At 41.4% G+C, this 16,948-nt stretch overlaps 1 protein-coding gene across 1 annotated transcript in view; it reads left to right on the top strand.

The window, feature by feature from the left end:
• Positions 1-16,948, top strand: part of GALNT13 (polypeptide N-acetylgalactosaminyltransferase 13) — a 147,504-nt gene that overhangs the window by 70,363 nt on the left and 60,193 nt on the right. Inside the window, exons 4-6 of the mRNA XM_035131738.2 lie at positions 3,070-3,236; positions 6,466-6,673; positions 9,093-9,263. Coding sequence (XP_034987629.1) covers positions 3,070-3,236; positions 6,466-6,673; positions 9,093-9,263 — 546 coding nt within the window. The remainder of the gene's footprint in view (positions 1-3,069; positions 3,237-6,465; positions 6,674-9,092; positions 9,264-16,948) is intronic.

A 16,948-nucleotide genomic window follows, 5' to 3' on the forward strand; every position in this document is an offset into this window, starting at 1 on the left:
ATAGCGCAGGTAATGACCCCATAGCTGCCAAGTTTTCCCTTTTCTCACAAGGAAGCCTATTCAGCATAAGGGAATTTCCCTTAAAAAAAGGGAGAACTTGGCAGCTATGAATGAGCCATTAAGGCAGGCATCCCCAAACTTCGGCCCTCCAGATGTTTTGGACTACAATTCCCATCTTCCCCGACCACTGGTCCTGTTAGCTAGGGGTCATGGGAGTTGTAGGCCAAAACATCTGGAGGGCCGCAGTTTGGGGATGCCTGCATTAAGGGAACAAAGAAAATGACTCTTTGCTACACAGAAAATGGTTAGGGCCCCCTTCCTCAAAAAAGAGGAGAGTGGAGTTATGTGAACTAGAAGCTGAAAAGTGGCAGGCTGGGAAGTGTGAGAGAGAAAACCATGCCTGATTTCTGCTGGAACCCAAGGCTGCAGCTATGGGAGAAACAAGAGCCTTTTGGAGTGTTAATTCTGTGAACCCCTCCATTGCAGGCTCTGGTTGTGTGTGTGTGTGTGTGTGTAAATAGACCATATATCATAAAGACACCACAGTCTCCACTGTGCCTCATTTCCAAAAGCAAGCTGGAGCCTGGAATCCCTGGAATCACCACCTGGAAATTGGGGTGGCATACAACAATAAACTACTGTATGTGTCCCATATAGGCAAAGACCATTTTTGGATAACACTGGCTTGTGCCTTCCACAAGTGTCTGGTCTAATCAACAAAAATGTTAATAATAATAATTGCATCAGTCTTGTCATAAGGCAAATTTTTAAATTTTACATTGTAAAACTTTTATCTGTTTTTCTTTTATTTCCTGAAATCATAATTAAGAAGGAATATCAACAATAATTTCTGATTTTGGTCAAAGTCTTCTGGAGAGTTTTATACAAGTACTGCTGAAATGAATGAAAATACCCTTCCTTTCCCCCTTTTCCCCTTCCTTTGAATGGAACTTTTGTACAGGAAATATTCAAAGTACCAGTATATTCTTTCATTGCTTTCAATTATAAACGCATCTTAACCAAGGGTGATTTTTGTTATCTCATCCCAAGTCAGAAAAGTGTGGTGTTCATAGTTATACTTAGCTCTTGAGTGAGTATATTGTTGCCCAACTGGTACATAATGCTCCAATCTCTTAATCGTGGCTAAGAAATTCAGAATAAGCAGAGGGCATGTATTCCATTTCCCTCTTGCCTCTTGTTATTATCCTTACTGTTTGTCGGCTTAGTGTGAATTTGCACTGCTGTGACTGAGCATGGTTAATGCTGATTAAGGTTGCCATCATGTTTGAATTAGGTTTGCAGATCCTTTAGTTAAAAGCACTTGTTGAGATGTAACACCTAAACCCTTCATTAAGGCAACAATATGAGGCTGTGGACAACTCATGCCAAGGATGGGAAGAGGGAGAGAGTGCCTACAGGACTGGTAGCCTTATGCCTGCAGTGAATCCACATGGTAGGCAGGAAAATGGTCACTCCTCTTCTTCTTTTTCACAGAAAGCAAGAAAGATTTTCCATTTAGTTGTATGAATTCTAACAGTTGTGAAATAGTGGGAATTGGCCATTGTTTCATAAGGTTCATCAAGTCCTTTGATGACTGAATAGTAGCTTTGGTAGTTGTACAAAAGGCACCCAAATAGCGAGTGCATCAAGCTTTTTTATTTTATGCCATACTTTTTGATTGCTGCTGTTAACTTTCTTAATGTAGAGCAATAAATAGTAAATGCTAAATTATCCCGTTATAATCCGAACAGTCATCTAAGCCACTGAGTTTGGATTTGGTCCTAAATGATAACTGTTGCCTCTTAAATCGCCCATAGTCATTTCAGTTTCTCATCTCGTCTGACTGCTTTGCTTCTATTCATGTGATGTATTATCCACCCTTGCATTGCTGAAATCAATACAATCCTGAAAGGGATAAAGCCACAGTGGAACAGTTTATGGTCACATAATTTGTACATAGCCAAAGGAAACAATAGTAAATAGGTATGTAGTGCACTCTGTTTTCATGTTATTGATCTCGGAAAGTGTGTTTTCACCACATTTAAACAGCTGTACTTACCTTCATGTGTATTCATAAATCTACATTTGACAAATGCATGATTTCCAAAGGAAAACATTTCACTCACTAGAATATTGCTAGCAATCAAAATTATTGTAATGTCCCGAGGAAGATGAAAACAGGGTTTTCTTTTATTTGTTTGTTTACAGCTCCTGTAATTGTAGTCGTGTTTCTTTTAATGTGTCATAGTTTTGAACAGGAAGAATAAATGGCACTGCTATTTTAAGTATGCAATATAAAATGTAAAGGTATTTTTATGTGCCTATATGTAAATCATCCTGGGGGGAAATGCTTAGACAGTAGCATCAGATTTTTAGGTGCAAGTGCTGCATAGTATCAAAAGAACATTTTTGAGTCCAGTATTTAGACATATTGGGGTGGGAATGTTGGGTTTGCCCCACCAACAGAGACTCTGCTGCAGAGTCTACTGGTACCGTATGTTTCTGCCTCACCAGTTGAGTTGATCATGATTTCTCAGTAGCAAGGATACTAGGCATAGATCAAGGAGATATTGTTAAAAATTTGAGGGGATTTAATAATCCAACCATCAGTAAGATGTGGGAAGGAGAACAATGCTGAAATGGTGTTTTATTTGTGCATGTGAACATAGATGTATGCGTGTGAGTGCGGGCATGTAAGGCTAAATGAAAAATACCTTTTGATGTATTGTTTTCTCTCTGTGTGCAGGTGCTTGGTGCCAAGTTTATTATTTGTTGTTTTTAAAACATTGATTCTTGTTATTTTCAGTGTTTTGAGAGCAATAAAATGTCTTTAGAAGGTGGATTTCATGAGTCTTAATACTAATATCCCTGTTAGCCACAGCATAGATTCATTTGTTACCAGCGGGAATCTTTCTTGCAGGTTTAGGGAGATTAATATTCTGCTTTCATTTTGCTTTCAGTGCAGCAACCTTGGGGCCTGGCTTCTGGAACCTGATTAACTTGTATGCCATTATTTAGTGCCATGGAATGAATCTCTGAATAAATCAACTTCCTTTTTGTCTTTGACAGATGCAAGACAAAAGTCTACCCTGATGAACTACCAAACACAAGTGTCGTCATAGTATTTCATAATGAAGCCTGGAGCACTCTGCTTCGTACTATTTACAGTGTTATAAATCGGTCTCCACACTATCTACTTTCTGAGATTATCTTAGTAGACGACGCCAGTGAAAGAGGTATGAGTGAACAGAAAACAAATTATGATAAGGAATAAAAATTCCAGAATAATTTTCTGGCAAGGCGATAAGAATGTAAAATACTTTTTAAAAGAAAATGAAATCTGTTTACTTTGAAAATCTTGCATTGCTGTTAATCCTAGGTTTTATGGGGACAATGGCTAAAGTGGTGAAAAATGTGTACTCAAAGTCTATCAGATGCAGATGAGACTCCCTTTTGCCTGCTCAGTGGTAGTGAGGGAAAGTATCACCATTGTATCTGGGCAATGTTGTGGAGTGTCACTGTTCAGAGCATGTTGGGGTTTGTTGAATGCTGACCCCTGGAGTGAGCTAGAGAGACCCACTATAGCCCATGGTGAACACGTATTTTTACAGCCAAATGAACCATACCTGCTCTGTCTAGAGCTTCAATTTACAACTGACAATTGCTTGTCAAGTTTATATGGATGCTTCTCAGTTTGTGCATGCAGAGAATGTGGACAGAGTACAGGTGAAACTCGAAAAATTAGAATATTGTCGAAAAGTTCATTTACTTCAGTAAGTCAACTTAAAAGGTGAAACCAATATGGGAGATAGACTCATGACATGCAAAGCGAGATATGTCAAGCCTTTATTTGTTGTAATTGTGATGATTATGGCGTGCAGCTGAAGAAAACCCCAAATTCACAATCTCAGAAAATTAGAATAGTGTTTAGCTACTCAATCCATAACACCTGCAAAGGATTCCTGAGCCTTTAAATGGTCTCTCAGTCTGCTTCAGTAGGTATCACAATCATGGGAAAGGCTGCTGCCCTGACAGTTGTGCAGAAAGCCATCATTGAGACCCTCCATAAGGAGGGAAAGCCTATATTGGTTTCACCTTTTAAGCTGCATTACTGAAATAAATGAACTTTTCGACAATATTCTAATTTTTCAAATTTCACCTGTACTTGCAGAAGTGAGGCTGCCACATGCACACCCAGGCTTAGTAAATTTACCTGGTGGGACTTGCTCAGCAGGTAACAAATTGTTAATGCCACTCAGAAAAGGGGATTAACAATTTTAAAAGAATCTGTAGTAGGACAAGAGCTCTCCTCTTTGCAGAGGGGCAGTGTTGCGAGCGGGAGCCGTTTCCCGCACTAGGAGGGGAGCGTATTCGGCCCCCTGAGTCAGCCTATCCCTGCTGCCGCGCCAAGCCTCTCAACTGGCCAATAGGGCCAGCTGGGGGGCAGGGTCTGGCTGCATTTAAGCTGCTGTGGCAACGTTCAAGCCCCCAAGTCCTGTTATGTCCTGCTAAGGTGAACCTGGGACTAGTTGACCCATAGCTGACCAGCTACAGGCTGAGCACTCCTTATGACTGACCGTTCTCAAATGTACTATTTTGTGGGAGGGTTCTGAATGATGTAGTAGTAAGCCTGGCTACAGGTATTTCTGGATGAAACCAGTTATCTAGATCCTTTTTTAGGAATTCTGTCCTGTTTTTGTGATACATACTAGGTATGCATGCCCTTATATGGTTCTCCTGGACCTCTCAACAGATTTCCCTCTAGGATGGAAGAAGGAGGTCCCATTTTATGTGGTCTCCAAAGGTCTAAATTGTGTAAGGGGCCAGTGCTGCTGAAATGATTGTTCTCAATCACTCAGGTCACCTAAGGCCTTGCTATGTATTTGTGAGAGAAATTATATGGCTGTACTGTATAAGAAAGAATTACTCCTGAACTTTGGAATTCCTTCTCCCAGAAAACCTGCCCATGCAGAATTTTCTTTTGGCCTTTTGGAACATGGTGAAAACTATATTAAGAAGGCATTTGAAAATGCGGTAATTCCGCCTTCTTCCATCTCATAGGACCATACAGCTTTTTGTTACATATCAAATATGGAATATTTATTGTTTGGCTTGGATGTCTTAATGACAGAAAGACAGAGTATGGATGTTTTAATAGATAAATACCATATACATCAATACATTTTGTTTTGGCCAAATATTTCTTTTATTATTATTATTTCCTTCTGTTCTATCATAATGCCTTGCTCTTCTAAAGGAAGTACTTTCAGCAGCCAGCAACACTGGTTATATCTCTCTTTACATAGCTAAGGAAACATTATTATTTTGAAAAGTCAGTTGTTTCAAGTCTTCACAAACCTATTAAGTGCTACCTAAGATGTGCGGGAGAAGTAATTATGACCAGGAAAAGTATTTCAAGTGCTCCAGTGTGGGCGAGAGGCATAATTCCTCGTAGCTTCCCCCCACTTAAAAAAAGAGAGTAGCTAGCTATTGTCTCACCATAAAAATATGACCAGCATTTAGTTTGCTTCTTTACCAGAAGTGTTTTTTCTCATGCATTGGAAGGATTTTGGAGTCCCTCATGGACTTATGTGAGCCAAAGTATATTCTCCCTGTCTGTCTCTCATACAAGAAGCAGAGAAGGAGTCTGTATGTGTAGGATAAAGGTAAAGGTAAAGGCACCCCTGACCGTTAGGTCCAGTCGCGGACGATTCTGGGGTTGCGTGCTCATCTCGCTCTATAGGCCAAGGGAGCCGGCGTTTGTCCACAGACAGCTTCTGGGTCATGTGGCCAGCATGACTAAGGTGCTTCTGGCAAGCCAGAGCAGTGCACGGAAATGCTGTTTACCTTCCCACTGGAGCAGTACTTATTTATCTACTTGCACTTTGATGTGCTTTCAAACTGCTAGGTGGGCAGGAGCTGGGACCAAATAACAGGAGCTCACCCTGTCGCAGGGTTTTGAACCACCAACCTTCTGATCAGCAAGCCCTAGGCTCTGTGGTTTAGACCACAGTGCCATCCGCGGCCCACTATGTGTAGGATACCCATGCTAATTTACATCGCATAGCTGCAAGAGAGTGTGCCTTACATCTGTTCCACTTGGTGCTCTTTTTCAGGCTGTTACCCCACATGTTTATTCTCAATGACCTATGAAACAAACAGATGCTGTATTCACCTCAGCATTCACATAGTACTCTTTCTCTTTCTCCGCTGGCCTTATTTCCCTCCTTTATTCTGTGAATTGTCAATATGTCTCTCAGTAGCTTTTTGTTTCTTCCTTCAGAATCTTTTGACCTTTGCAAATGTGTTTATTAGAGTGTTGCAAGGAAGTCATGCTTTCAGAAAGCAGTGTGTGGCATCTTAACAACACAATTTCTATCCTGTGTTCCTTTCAGCCTCCAAATTTCACTTGAACAAACACTTTGTTGTATTCCCCACCCCCCACCCCCTAATTGCATTTGGCAGATTTTCTGAAGGTCCCATTAGAGAATTATGTGAAAAGTTTGCAAGTGCCAGTAAAAATCATTAGGATGGAACAGCGATCAGGACTCATCCGAGCTCGGCTTAGAGGAGCAGCAGCTTCCAATGGCCAAGTCATAACATTTCTGGATGCACACTGTGAATGCACTTTAGGCTGGTTGGAGCCCCTGCTGGCAAGAATCAAGGAAGACAGGTGAGAATTCAGAACTGATGCTGTATAGCTTTTGCACTGTGATAGCATCTACCAGGAGAGCTTTAATTAGAAGTAAGTTTGTTATAAACTTCTTCTTTCATAGTATTTCAGTTAGTTATGGGAAATGTCTTATGGGCTGATGCTGAAAATAGAAGTCTCAGCCAAGGCCTTTCTAGTCTTTTCTAGAACAAAAGTAGCCCCGCACATTTTTGGTTTGGCTCCATTGTTCAGCAAATTGATCTAACGAGACATGTCCTCCTGATTATTGTGACAGATCTGGTTGGCCCCATTGTTAATTATGGATTTAGAAAATGTATACCTAACTTGTCACAATCCTGAAGGTAGTTACAACAATTGACACACACACACACATACACACACACACACACACTGTCTTATACAAATAACTCCAGAAAATGCAGATGGCAGGCTTCCTACTTCTCTCTCATACAGGAGGGAATGTCCGCAACATAGAATCATAGTCTTTATGATGTGCAATAACTGTTGTTTTATCATCACCCAGATTGGGGTTCAAAAATTCAATTGACAAATACAGTTGGGAATTATGAACCGGAAGAAAATAACAACACTAACTTGCCCTAACTCACTACATATCATAGAGCATTGATCCTAAAAGATCTAGCCCATAGCACAAAAAGTATTATTTCTCCAAAGAGTTATCATAGAGGCAAGGTAATAGAAGCAGAGATAACAACAGCAAAGGCTAGCTTTATAATGAAATGCATACTAACTGGGTTGAATCCCCAGAACTAGTCAGAAGCCTTCAAAGCTAGAACTTTCTGGCACAGTTGAAACAACTTCCCTGTTAGCAGGCCCTGACCTTGGAGCAAAGTAGAAACAGATGGTGCCTCAACCCAATGAGATCATTCAAACTTCTGAGAAGTAGCTTCTATCCCAAGGCCAGCTTTCACCCAGATCTTTTGCTACCCTTCCACTTCACCAGCTACATGCCTTCAAAACAATATTGCTTGCAGGTCATACACGCAGACTCTCCCTGTTTTCCAGGGACGTCCCTGATTTAGAGAAACCACCCCAGTTTCTGTTTGGATCCTGGAATGTCCCACTTTTCCTTAGGATGTCTCTATTTTCATTGGAGAAATGTTGGAGGGTATGGAGTTATCCGACCCCCCCCCCCGAGCCGTCTGAAGACAATCCTGTATAGGGAAGTTTTTAAAAATGTTTTGTTATGTTTTTATATATGTTGGAAGCTGCCCAGAGTGGCTGAGGCAACCCAGTAAGATGTGTGGGGTGTAAATAATAAAATTATCATTACGTAATGGGACGTTCCTATTTTCATCAGAGAAATGTTGGAGGGGATGTACACGGAGTCCATAATCCTTGGCTCCATCCAATCTCTATAATTTTTGGATCCAGCCTACAAAGCACGAATAACATTTCTCGCTGTTCTTCCTGTGGCTTCCTACTGTTAATTACATTGTCAGAATAATTTGTCATCCTTGTTTTCATTTTTACAGTTTGTATTATACACACACTATTTCTCTGGTTTGTATTCTTCTCATTAGGTTAAAGATGACAAAAATGTATGTTTCTGGTTGTTTTCTAGCTGATAGACCTGCACACACAAAAATTATTTCATTTTTCTGTCCAGACCAATACAGCTGCAATTTAGACATTTATTGACCACCCATTAACAATGCCCTCTGGGCTGTTCACACAAACTCCAAACAATAACGAAGTTGAAACATTAAAATCAATGCAATATCCACAGAAAAGCTGGCACAAGCAGCATAAAATCATTCTTGAATTAATGAGTTTAAAAGCCAGACAAACAAATACCATTTTTTTATTAAACTGATGGGGGGGAATGGAAGCTGTACAGTTTGCTTTGTTAGCTGCACAGAACTATTCATCAGTAATATGTGAGCAGAGCAGATTATTTTAAAGGCGGAGTGGAAAGCACATAATGTGGAGGAAGTTACGTGTGTTGGAATCCCATTGAACTCAAAGGAACATAGTAGGCTAGTGCTTTAATGTGCTGTGGATAGTACTTATAGCATATGCACTTCAAAACAGCAGCCTTGTTCATGAGGGCTTTCTGCTTCTAGAACATGCATAAGGAACCTGTAGCATTCCAGCTCTCATCAACCCCAGCCAACATAGCCAGTGTTGAAGTATGGTGGGAGCTGCTCTCTCACAACATCAGGAGGACCACACATTATCCATTCCTGCTCTAGAAGCACGGCTCTGTGTATGTAATCAGATTTTAACCATCAGCAGCTGAATTTAACCATCTAGATTCCCTTTATTCTACCAAATGGATGATTATTGAGGGCTCTGTGAATGCAGGCCTGGCAATAGTGCACATGCGTATTTGGGGCCAGAGAGATTACCTTGCATGGAAAATTACCTGCTTGCATATTTACTTTTTGTTTTATAGAAAGATTGTTGTTTGCCCAATTATTGATGTGATCAGCGATGACACTTTTGAGTATATGGCTGGGTCAGACATGACTTACGGAGGTTTTAACTGGAAACTTAATTTTCGTTGGTATCCTGTTCCCCAGAGAGAGATGGACAGAAGAAAAGGAGACAGAACATTGCCTGTGAGGTAAGAGGTAGGGACAAAGAATGTTTTTTGTTTTTGTTTTTATCACTTGTTGTGTATGTACAAGAAGTATCAGTGTGTGGACTTATAATTCAGGTTAGATTCATGCAAAAAGTGTAATGTATCATGTAGAAGAATACAAGATTTACCGTATATTCCAGCGTATAAGACAACTGGGCGTATAAGACGACCCCCAACTTTTCCAATTAAAATATAGAGTTTGGGATGTACTCGCTGTATAAGAAATACGACCCGGCGTATAAGAAGACCCCCGACTTCTGAAAAGATTTCCCTGGGTTAAAAAGTAGTCTTATACGCTATCAACGTGATAGTCCATGAAACACAATAAGAACCAAGAATATAGTTACGGTTGTCTTATACTCTTGACATTTTAAAGCTATTTTCTTTAAGCATTCTTGGAAAAGGGTACAGTTCAACAGCAGAACATCTGCTTTGCATGCATAAGACCCTAGGTTCAGTCCCTGGCATTTCTAAATTGAGCTGGGAAATAAATTATGGAGAGTAGCATCCGCTGTGGTCAGTGTTGACAGAACTTAGATCTACCAATGTACTGTTTTAGTTAGCTGTTTCCTATGTTCTTGTATTTGAGGGCATGTTCTTTTTGCTAGTTTAAAAACAGGAACGTTAGGAAGAGGATATATTCCTTTAAGCAAACATAATCTGAAAGATACAGGTTTTGAACGTATGAGTGTCTCCTGAGAATCTTAATAGATAGCCCTTTGCCTGACTCTGCAAGGAGTAAGTCCATTTGTGGAAAAGGATTTTGTAATGTTTTTGCTGGTGGAGGAACCTGAAGGAGAATTTCTGAAGATGATTTCACAACATAAATTGGTTTATAGGCGGTCAATCAGATACTCTGATCCCAAGTTGAGAAGCACTTTAAGGTCAGTAGCAGCCCATTGAAAATGGACCGATAGCCAGTTCAGGTGTTGCAGCACTGGTGAGATGTGTTGCCCACTCATCCCCAAGTTAGTATTCTCATAGCTGAACACTGCAATGTTTGAACCATATACAAAATATACTTATATATTGGCCCAGCTGGAGAATTATAGTGCATAGTGATGATCCAGGTCAGGGCCACAACTGGGGGCAGAAGGTTAAATGCCATTACACACACACACACACACACAGAGAGAGAGAGAGAGAGAGAGAGAGAGAGAGAGAGACAGACAGACAGACAGACAGACAGACAGACAGACATGGCTGGGATTTTGATATTTGTCCAAAAACAACAACCCTGCACTTTAGGATGGAGCTACATGATTAATCCTTGCATTGCTTGACCCATAAGAAGAAGAAGAGTTTGGATTTGATATTCCGCTTTATCACTACTCGAAGGAGTCTCAAAGCAGCTAACATTCTCATTTCCCTTCCTCCCCCACAACAAACACTCTGTGAGGTGAGTGGGGCTGAGAGACTTCAAAGAAGTGTGACTAGCCCAAGGTCACCCAGCAGCTGCATGTGGAGGAGCGGGGAAGTGAACACGGTTCCCCAGATTATGAGTCTACCGCTCTTAACCACTACACCACACTGGCTCTCTACTGGGGGTTGTATTCATCCAACTTTTACTCAGCATACACCTGTTGAAATTGATGGCCATGACCAACTTAAATCCATTTATTTCAGTAGGTCTGTTCTGTGTTTTAAAGTTAGTTGAATACTGTCCTGTGCTCCTACTCTAGCCACACTGGGGAAAGGGATAAAGCAGTACATTATATTCCTTGGAGAGAGGGGAGAAGGAAGTGCTTGGTGAGCAGTCTTGCACTCAACCAGACTTGGATAAGACCTTTTATCTTTAATTGGCAGTCTTGCATACAGTAATCCCTAAAGTAATCAACTTCCAATTTTAAGGGATTTAATACATTCAGTATATGGCTGCCTCCATAAGCTTTCATTTTAAAAAAAGCACTTTTTTTAGTCCTCAGCATTCCAGGGATTTTTATTTTATTTTTGGAAAACATAACTACGCTAAGAAGTCTGTAACCCAACCACAGCAAAATAACCCAAGGGTACTTAAAAATGTCAATATTTTCATCAAAATGATATGTGCTTGTGGACCTGGCTAATGATTTTGAGTATTTGGGGCTGTCATCTCTGTGTTGTTATTGCCTTTTTAATGTTGACGTTTTTCAGTGAACTTCTGACAAGCATTGGAAAGAATGTAATTAGTCAAAGTATGGGTAACTTCAGTGTGCATTGAAAAAAAGCCATTTAATCTGTATAGCCTGTGATCTGTAAGGAATAAATTAGATGTATATCTTTAAATGTGTTTGGGAATCCCGTTCTCCCCAGTTCAAGTAGTTTATCGTGACTTTCATTTGGAAGCAGTTTTTGAGCCCAGTTCCAATAGTTTCCCCAGAGTATGCATGCATATACACAAACATACACAAGGTGTTGGAAGGAAGGTGGTGTTACACAAATGTTCGCTGACAAAAGGTGAGATTTGCATTTGAGCACATGTTGTGTACATGGAATGATAGGAGAGAAGAGAGGACTGGTAATTAAGGCTTTATCATACACCTTCAACTACCTTAAAATTTCCCATCCTTGTGTTGTGTATTCATCAGGGATGGTGCATGAGGAGAAGATGAAGAGGGAATGGCACCCTACTGGCATTTGCCAGAATAGGGAAGGGCATTGGTGAATTCAGAGGTGAACTGGTGGTTTGGCAGCATCTGTGCCACCCAGAATACCAACTCACAGGTTTCCTGACCTTGCTAACAGTTCTCCCCATCCCAGCAAATGCAAATCCACTTGCCTTCATGTGCTTTAGTTCATGGGTAGGCAAACTAAGGCCCACGGACCGGTCAGGGCTTTAGTTCATGGGTAGGCAAACTAAGGCCCACGGGCCGGATCAGGCCCAATTGCCTTCTGGATCCGGCCTGAGAACGGTCCAGGAATCACTGCGTGGATCACCAGCGTGCACGTTCTTTCCCTCTGCCTCCCTCTCCCTCACACGGCAGTGGTGGTGGCGTCTCCTCCCTCCCTCCTGCCTTCTCCCTGCCCTGCCTAGAGGAGGAAGGGGGCTGGGCTTTGTTGGTGCCAGCAGCAGCAGCACTCGAGTGGCTGCCATTTTAAGCAGCCCCTCTCTGGAGCCCTTTCACGCACTGCTCATCGTCCCGCCGCTGCCGCCAGACACAAGTAAGCAGCCACTGGGGCTCATGGTGCTCTTGCATCATCCCCCCCCCAAAAAAATATAGTCTGACCCCCACTCCAAGGTCTGAGGGGCAGTGGACAGGCCCCCAGCTGAAAAAGTTTGCTGACCCGTTTTAGGTGGTCTGGAAGCCCCTGTAGGTCAGATTTAATACAGACATACTGCAGCTAGTTTAACTGCACAAGTAACTGTTACTTGCATGTCCAGTGAACTCTGGATGATGTCATTATCTCTATGAATGAACACCAATAGAGAGATGTCTTACTCAAGTCTCCTCTTCCCATGTTACACGCAGATTTCTTTCATGAGCAGTTATTTGCACAGCTAAGCTGGCAGCAGTGATCCCTGCAATGGTTCTGTCAATCAGTCCCCAGCAGCTTCATAATACAGTATTTTATACAGTAACGTCTTAAAGGTATCCAGCGCCGTGGTGCAAGAATCCTCTGGCACCCCCCTCCCCACAGCGGCAGTAGCGCATGACTGAGGATGGCAGAGATGGAGGATGGCGGAGCCTGGATGGCACGCACCGCCTTGCAGGGGGCTGGCCTGGGTGCAGAGCCCACCTCCCGCAGAGGGGGCTGCTCGGCCTCCCTCCCTGGACCAGCCCCTCTTTGGTGCCTCCCTCCAGCGGCCGCTCCGGGACGCGGCGGTGGCGCGCGGCCACTGAGCTTCCTCCATGAAGCAGAATCAGCAAGACTCCTGCCTAGAGTGGCAGCAGGCGTGTGGTGCCACTCTAGGCAGGAGTCTCACTGATTCTGCTTCATGGAGGAAGCTCAATGGCCGCACGCTACTGCTGCCGTTGGGGGTGGGGGCCGCGGCAGCAGCTGCTCCCAGACACCAGCCGTTCAGCGCCCCTTCGTGCCCCTGGTGCCTTGCGCTACCCAGCCCGGGCCTAGAGATGGCCCTGATTTTATACATCCCTAATTTGCAACAATATAGGAGGGATCAAAATGTGCTCAATTTTAAGAAGCACAGTTCTGGTTCTTTATGTCCACTTGTGGAGACAATGAGTTATATCCAACAAAGTAATAAACAAAGTAGCCCATTGGGTCTTTTCTGAGTATGACTAACGTTGGCTTTCACCCAATGGAATTCAGTTTCATTTGGGGGGGGGTGTCGAGCAGAAGTCGTCATTGTGTGCCTTAGGAATAACAAGCAGCTGATTTGTCATCTTGTATTGTGAGATTATTAAGGAGCTGAAGCAATAGACGTATCAGCCTTTGCTAGAGTTTCTATAATTTATGGCAAAGGTTAATTAATTCAGTGTCTGCATTGTAAAAGCCTGCAGGTAATTGTCATCTAAGATAGTTGTAAGAGAGAACTGAGTATAATCTGTTCGTTTGAAAGGAACTTGATATATAGAGCATTTATCATATCTGCATTGAACAGAAGCTATGAGAAGTAATTTTAAAGAGTAATTAGTGGTACTTAATGTTGCAAATAAAGATTCAAAATTCAGTTCAAGCAAATTAAATGCTATTTCAAATTAAATTCAAGCCTATATGGTCCGTTGCTATTTAACATCAATTTTCCCTTATCTTATTCTTCTTTACCTGGAAACAAAGTCTGCAGTCACCAAATCATGTACATTTTAAATAGCCTTATTAAAGGCACTGGACCTTCTCTGAAGGATGCTGCTTATTTTTTCCTGAAATAGCTGCAAAGCAGTCAATTGCAGCGTAAACAGAAGAGCCATATCTATTACTGATTTAGAAGTCAGGGTTGCACAATCTCAGAACATAATGTGAATGTGGTGAAGGGGCATCTGTGGATATGTTCAATAAACGAGGTCAGTGCCTGAAAAAAGTGCCTGTTTAGCAGATTGTATGGTTTCTTATTCAGCCCTGACATAAACCCATATTGTTTATAGACAGATGGACACTGGGCCTTACTGTCCATGGATCGTGGATAAAACATCATATTATTAACTTAGAAACCAAAAGGTGAGAATACTAGAAACTGAATCACCCATTCTGATATAAAATGAATGCCACATCAATATCTCAATGTAATAACATTTTAAAATAGTTTATCATTGTGAATAAGTCATCCAGACAACGAGATGGTTCTTTCTGCCCTTTCAATATCTGTATGTCTATCTCTTCCAGGATAGTCTACTCCATTTCCCCAGGCTTTCCATTTTCTCCCTTTTTCAACAGTATTCATTGGCCTGTTTTCTGTTTTCTTTTCTTATTGGGGTTTCTGGCTCCTTAGACAGGCATGGTTCATGGAAGCTATAGGGCATGTCTAAGAAGGCTCCCTGTTCCATCTGAGCCTTGCTTGAGCATCAGCGTTTTCCTGAGCTCTGACATATTCTTACATTTTGGTTACTCCTTAGTCTTGATTCTGACTTGCTCCTTTCTCCTCCCTCCTGTTTTGTGTCATGGCGCTGTCACTGTCTCCAGTCTTGGCTAGTTCCACATCTCTTAGGTCCAGGGTTACTTCAGGTTGCTACCAATAGCCCAGCCCTTACAGGGGCACAGCAGGTATCATCATCATCATCATGATTTTGTTTGTATGCTGCCTTTCCACAAAAAGAATCATGCTCACAGCAAAGAAACCAGAAGTAAATATCAAAAAGTACTCAGAGGTAATAAGCCCAGTCTGGGGAATGCCTTCTGCTCTCTGAGAGTAATGCAACCCTATATATTCAAAATGACAAGTGAAGTAAAAACAAGCTCATCAAAATGCAGCATGTAAGTTCAGTTGCATCACCCTATGGTTATTGGTTGTGATGGTGTTGCAGAAATAAAATGAGCAGTTCCCTCTGCTTGACCACTGTCCCATCGGGACAGAAACTGAAGGGCTTGAGGCATACTGTCAGAGCTCCAGTTTTGAGACTTCTTGTACCTTACACCCTCTCATTCACATGCATGAGCCTTTTGCTTTTATTACTTCGGATCAACATGTGCAATGAAGGGTCAGTGTTTACACCTAAGACCCAAGTGCTAAGACATAGGCGGTATGCTTTCCATCCATTGGTCTTTGGCTTCATTGTTGCTTCCCTGTAGACCAGTTTCATGGCTATAGGTTATATGTGAGCAGAGGGCCCTCATACATACAAGTCATACCTCTCAAAAAGGGAGGGAAGCAATCATGCAAATAAGATTTCTCTGTGATTAGTTATTCATGGGAAGCACCAGCTCATAAATGCCATTATCTGAATGGTGTGTGGGTGTGTGTGGGTGTGTGTGTGTGTGTGTGTGTGTGTGTGTGAGAGAGAGAGAGAGAGAGAGAGAGAGAGAGAGAGAGAGAATGGTCCCCATGTCTTCAAGCCAGCAAACAATTCCACCCTTGGGTACTGCTGCTGCATAAACCATAGCTCAAAATCTTCTAGAGCTCTCATCTAGGAGAAAATTGCTTCCCCCTATTCTATCAGCTACAGTATTGTGGTTTTAGATCCATGTACAAGAAATTACTTTGCTGATTAATCTAGAAAATAGAACTGTGTGGCCATGTAACTTATCAAAAGCCTACAACCCGAGGAACTCAGTTCAAGCTTAAGACATAAAGGAAAATAGTTGCATGCAGTTCCCAGTTATGAATCAAAAATAATGAGCAGAATTAAATGGAATAATACAGGTTCTTGGGGAAAATTTGAGTGCATATGTTCCATTGAAACCATTGAATAATTCACAAGAAGTAATTATTCATCTTGCATGTGTGCTTGCACACACACACACACACACACACACACACACACACACACACACACACACTTGCAATAGAAGTCTTTTGACTTCAACTATCATGCAAAGAAGGAAAACAGCACATTTCTCGCTCCCTACATCCTGTTTGGTTTCTGCTTCCTGCATCCCACTTTAAACAGTGGATACCTGAAAAAGGATTGCCTAGACAATCATGGAGACAAAAGAAGAAACCAGTCTAACCTGCTCTGGTATCAAATATACAATGCATACATTGTGATAAATCAATGGAATATATTCAATAACAATCAAATGACTTAAGGCTGATTACTGCATTCTCAGCTCCTCAGTTATGCACTTTAGAGTACCTGTTTATAATACCCAACAGAATCAAGTAATCAGATCATTGGAATAAAGCATCCATCCTTCATTCTTAAGCTTCTATGATGGGTTTTTGTTTTTGTTTTAAAAGTGGAACCAATACATATTTATTGCAGAGTATACACCTCTAAACAGATTTTAAAGAAAATTGATTTAAACTTTTTAAATATATATATATATATAAAGTATAATGGATAATGTCAGGGATTCAGACAGTATTGTTTGTATAAACCAGCACACTAACTGGATTTGCCTCTTGCAAAATTTTACTGCCCACCAGTTTTATGAGCACTCTCAAGATGGAGTCAAATACATCAAAAGTCTTGCCCCTAAATATGTCATATTTTATTTAGGTTATTTTAGAAGAGGAGTATAGAAACCCAATACAGTATTCCATTGGCATAAAATATAATATGATCTACATATATAAATTAAAAGCAGCTTTTATCATGCATGGAGTATTTGGCCAGTTTTTGGAATGTATT

Source organism: Zootoca vivipara, chromosome 1 (assembly GCF_963506605.1).
Source record: "Zootoca vivipara chromosome 1, rZooViv1.1, whole genome shotgun sequence".
Lineage (NCBI taxonomy): Eukaryota > Metazoa > Chordata > Lepidosauria > Squamata > Lacertidae > Zootoca > Zootoca vivipara.